The 4246-nt window shown below is 56.2% G+C and overlaps 1 protein-coding gene across 10 annotated transcripts in view; it reads left to right on the top strand.

Moving 5' to 3' along the window:
• Nucleotides 1-4246, top strand: part of Celf5 (CUGBP Elav-like family member 5) — a 23326-nt gene that overhangs the window by 7484 nt on the left and 11596 nt on the right. For 2 of the 10 annotated variants that reach the window (XM_031349298.1, XM_031349299.1), the window contains exon 1: nt 2958-3127. The exons of 6 other annotated variants lie outside the window; for them this stretch is intronic. In XM_031349298.1, the coding sequence (XP_031205158.1) occupies nt 3110-3127 (18 nt within the window). In that variant the 5' untranslated portion in view covers nt 2958-3109. Of the gene's footprint in view, nt 1-2697; nt 2717-2957; nt 3128-4246 lie in introns of those variants that run through there. 2 more of the 10 variants (XM_031349294.1, XM_031349293.1) reach the window with 2 other exon arrangements.

Below are 4246 nucleotides of genomic sequence, written 5' to 3' on the forward strand. Positions count from 1 at the left end.
CCCCCACACCTGCCCTCATGCCTGCCCTCCCCCTCCCTGCCTGGCTTCTCCTCCCCGCCCCCCAAACAGGGCACCGAGGACCCTCTTCCCAAACACAGTCAGGTTCCTAGTGCTCAGTAAGGGTGTGATGTGGAGGGTTTCTCTGGAGAGGGAGGTGTCACCAATCCATTCCTGTTGACTGGGAGCAGAGTATGAGGTCAGGAAGGAAGACTATGTGGCCTTGGGCATGTTGGTGGTGTCAGCACTAGGCATGTAGAGGACAGATGTTGGGGACAGATGTGGGGCACAGAGTATGAAGACCAGGTGGGAGCAGGCCCCATTAAGAAAGGAACCTAAGAGGTTCATTGATTGACAGCTTAAAAGTGGGTCCGGTACACGGGTACCTGTGCTCTCAGGGGATGAGTGACATCTTCCAGCAAGTGTGTCGGTCACACTGAGCGACTTCTGGCATAGAGTAGGTGGAAGCCAGGGCTTGGCTCAATACCCACTGAAAACTACCCAGCTGTGTGTTCACAACACAGACCCTGCAACAGACCCTACTTAGAACAGGAAGAAGTGGAGGATGTTCTGGGAAACTGTAAAGCTATCCATGTCTGTTAGTGAGGGTTTGACAAAAGCATTAGAAGGTGGAAGTTCATATTAATACTGGATTTTTAGTCAATGCAGAGCAGCCTCAAGGAACACGCATTGCTTCCGTCCTGCCAACGTTTCCTGTTTTCTTGCATTTTCATAATTTTTGGCAGGATGATTGTTACATGTAGCCCAAGCCAGCTTGGAACACACAATCCCCCTGCCTCCACCTCCATGCAGGGGGGGTTGCCAGCAGCCAGGGACTGGTGGGAATCTTGGCTGACATAGGACAGTCACAGTCCTGATTTTGCCACAAGGAATGTTTTCCCAGAATAAGATCAGGTGTCAACATCAAACCCACATTTACAGACCTTAGGATGAATTGAAACTTGGGCTCCATCCTGCGCTGTGACCCGTGTGTGACTGCTCTACGCCATTCTAAAATGTTACACACTCCACCATAGGCCCGGTTGGTCCTGTCGCTCCTACACACACACACACACACACACACACACACACACACAGGACTCCCCGCTATGGCTCCGCAGATCATACTATGAGCCAGGCCACAGGAGGACAGAACTAGCCAGGAGCAACAGGGAGATGGGCAGTCACAGCCTTGTGCCAATAAAACTTTATTAGAAACGACAGTGGGGCTGGAAGGGTGCGGGACCTGGCAGCACCCATTCAGGACCCTTCCCCACACACACACCTCCCGTGAGCCACGAGGGAAGTGTCTTTTTGCAGCTGGGACTAGGAATCGAGGCGCTGACATCATCTAATTCTGAGAAATTGACTTGGCCTGGGGAGATCCTGAAGGTCCTAGACTCTGGTGCCAGCCGCGGGTGACTCCGAAACCTTGACGTTCCAGGTCTTTCTTCATTGGGATCTGTGATTGGTGTCCAGCCACAGCTCCTGGCCTCAGTTTCCCCAGTCGTGCTTCCTCCACCCAGCTGACAGGAAGACTAAGACTTAGAGAGAGGGAAAGCGACCTGCCCAAGGTCCCTAGACCTAAGCATCTACTCTCTGAGACCGACGGTCCTGTGCGTGGGGACCCGGGCCCCAGCCCATAACCTCCATAAAAATCCACAGGATCAGGGAGAGACTTGGCCTGGAAGAACCAGGCAGAGAGAGCCGCCTTGCAGTATCCATGCACATACGCTGCACACTCGTGAAGGAGCCACACACCACGCAGGTGGCTCCCAGAACTCCTTCCCCCACTAAGAGAGTCTTCCCGCGCTTTTTTACGGCTGTGTACTATTCTACAGCCCAATGGAGGGGGTCATCCATCCGGTCTGAAGCTGAGGGCGCTATGTGGTTTCTGGTCTGATCTAGGTGTCTATTGTCAAAGGGTCAGAAGACTGGGGTTGAGGGATCAGTCCTCCTGGAGCACTCCTAAAGGCATCAGCTTTGAAAGGGGGTAGAGAGGGCCGTTGGAGGGAGGGATCCTGCCAGCGAGCAGGCTCTTGCTCGAGGCTTTGGATGCTGCAGTGAGCGACTGTAAGGGCAGCTGGACCGCTAGGGAGCCATAGCGGCTGCAGGATGGGTGAGGGGTTTCAGGTGGGAGAGGACGGCTGGTGTCTTCCCTGGTTCTGGAATCTTCCGAAGGTAAAACGTAGCAACTGCAGGAGAAATTTACACGGCCCCCGCTAGCCCGGCTGAGATTGTCCAAAGGCCTCAGTTTGCTCATCTGTAACATATACAGCTCAGATATTCCTATCCCAGCTCAGAGATGAAAGGAGTCCTGGACATGGTCTCCCTCACCGAACTCCTACTGCTGTCTCAAAACCCGCCAAAGAATTTTCTCCACCATGGTCAAGGGCAACTTCTTTTTTGTTATCTCACTTTTCGACTAGTAAGGGTCCTCCCTGGGGTCCCCTCAGATCTTACACAACCGGAAATGTGAAGTGTCGGTGTCCCGGTAAATGTGAAGAGAAAGGGGGTGGGGAAGGGGGCGGAGATGGGAGCTGCAGAAGGAGCAGGGGGAGGGTGGGCACCTGCGCGGGACAGATTGGGGACAGGAGGGTGGAGGGACCCAGCTCGGATGCGTGGCGGAGGCACGTGGTGTGGGCGGGGAGGGCGCTCCGTGGCCCCTTCTCTGTCACCGTGGGGTGGAGAGGGGATCCCGGGAGCGCGGGACACTAAGGTCAGTGATGGGGTGATGGCGACAGAGCCGGTGTCCTCCCTCCTCCCCCCTATCTCGTCTCTGAAAGATTATATTTAAATCTCTTTTGTGCGAGGCGAGATCTGAACTCGGAGGGGGCCCCCACAGAGGCGGTTTCCATGGTAGCAACAACTGCCAGCTTCCGCGGGGTGAATCAGCGTTGCCATGGCAACCCCATCTTCATCTACCCAAGGTGCTAGAGAGGATAGCGAGGAGGGGGGAGGGCTGGCGGGGGCGTGTGGGTGGGGCCGCGGGGGGAATGAGAGGCTAGATCTGGGGGACCCCTCCCCTGCCTCTTCCCCCCACAACCCTCCTGGGCGCCTTGACCCCAGAAGCGGAACTATTCGGTTCAGATCGCCTACCCCCCACCCCAGGATGTGGTGTGGTACTCAGGTGCAGAGGGGATGGGATGTGGGTGGGTGGGTTTGGGGGGATTTGGCCAGCTGGGGGTGGGGGGAAGGGCAGGTAGTGCGGGTCCCTGGGAGGGTCTCAGAGGAGGGGAGGAGCTCTCCCACTTGGGGCGGGAGGAGGATTCCGGAAGGGGAGGGGCCCAAAGAAAGCAGAAGGACAGGGAGGGATGTGGAGAGGGGTGAGGGTGAGGGGACGGCTGTGGAGAGGGGTGTGGAGAAGGGCGTGGGGGAGGGGTGTGGTTTGGGGATGGAGAGGGTGTAGGGAAGGGAATGAGGAGTGAACTTGGAAGGGTCCTCGGGAGCAGGAAGAGGCTGAGGTGTGAGGGGGATGGGGTTGGGGGTGTCTGGAGCAGTCCGGGAACTGTCATTGTCAGGTGGGCACATGTGAGACAAGTTCCTGGTGGTGAGCGGCTTTTCTGGCCCAGGAACCCAAAACAGGAGCCCAGGATGTCACAGGGCTGCATGTGGAGGGGCTAGCCTGGTCTGACTCTGGGGTGGGGACCCCAGTCCTGGCTCCTGGGCCCTCTCGGTCCCCTCCTTCCTTCCCCCTAGCATGCTAGATTTTTCTTCCACATGGTGTCATTGAGGCCTCCTGTCTGGAGGGAGACAGAGGCTGGAGTTCACTCATGTGAGTCTCCCAGTCAGGAGGATGAGTCTATCCAGGGCCATTGGAAGAGAAACGCATCCCAGATGCACGCCCCTTTCCATTAGCCCGCCCTTGGAGCGTGGGGGAGGGAGGCCTACCACTCGCGACCATTTCATTTGTTCGTGGTTCCCTGGGCTAGCAAAGGCTTCCCCAGAATGAGTCTTCCCGGGAGCCATCCAGTGGCTAGCCTGGCCCGGGTGTCTGGAGAGCAATGCGTCCTCTAGCACTCCAGGCTCAGAGTTATATGACTTCGTTTCTGTGTTTTATGCTGGAGGAAGTCACTTAACCAAGTCCAGGCGCAGGGGTCAGGAATAAACTGACTTCTTGAAGACAGAAGTCCCAAGGTGACATTTGTACCCAGGGCTCAGGGACATCGGGCCATTTTCTTTTCTTCTTTCTTTCTTTCTTTCTTTCTTCTTCTTCTTCTTCTTCTTCTTCTTCTTCTTCTTCTTCTTC

This window comes from Mastomys coucha, unplaced genomic scaffold, assembly GCF_008632895.1.
Source record: "Mastomys coucha isolate ucsf_1 unplaced genomic scaffold, UCSF_Mcou_1 pScaffold4, whole genome shotgun sequence".
Taxonomy (NCBI): domain Eukaryota; kingdom Metazoa; phylum Chordata; class Mammalia; order Rodentia; family Muridae; genus Mastomys; species Mastomys coucha.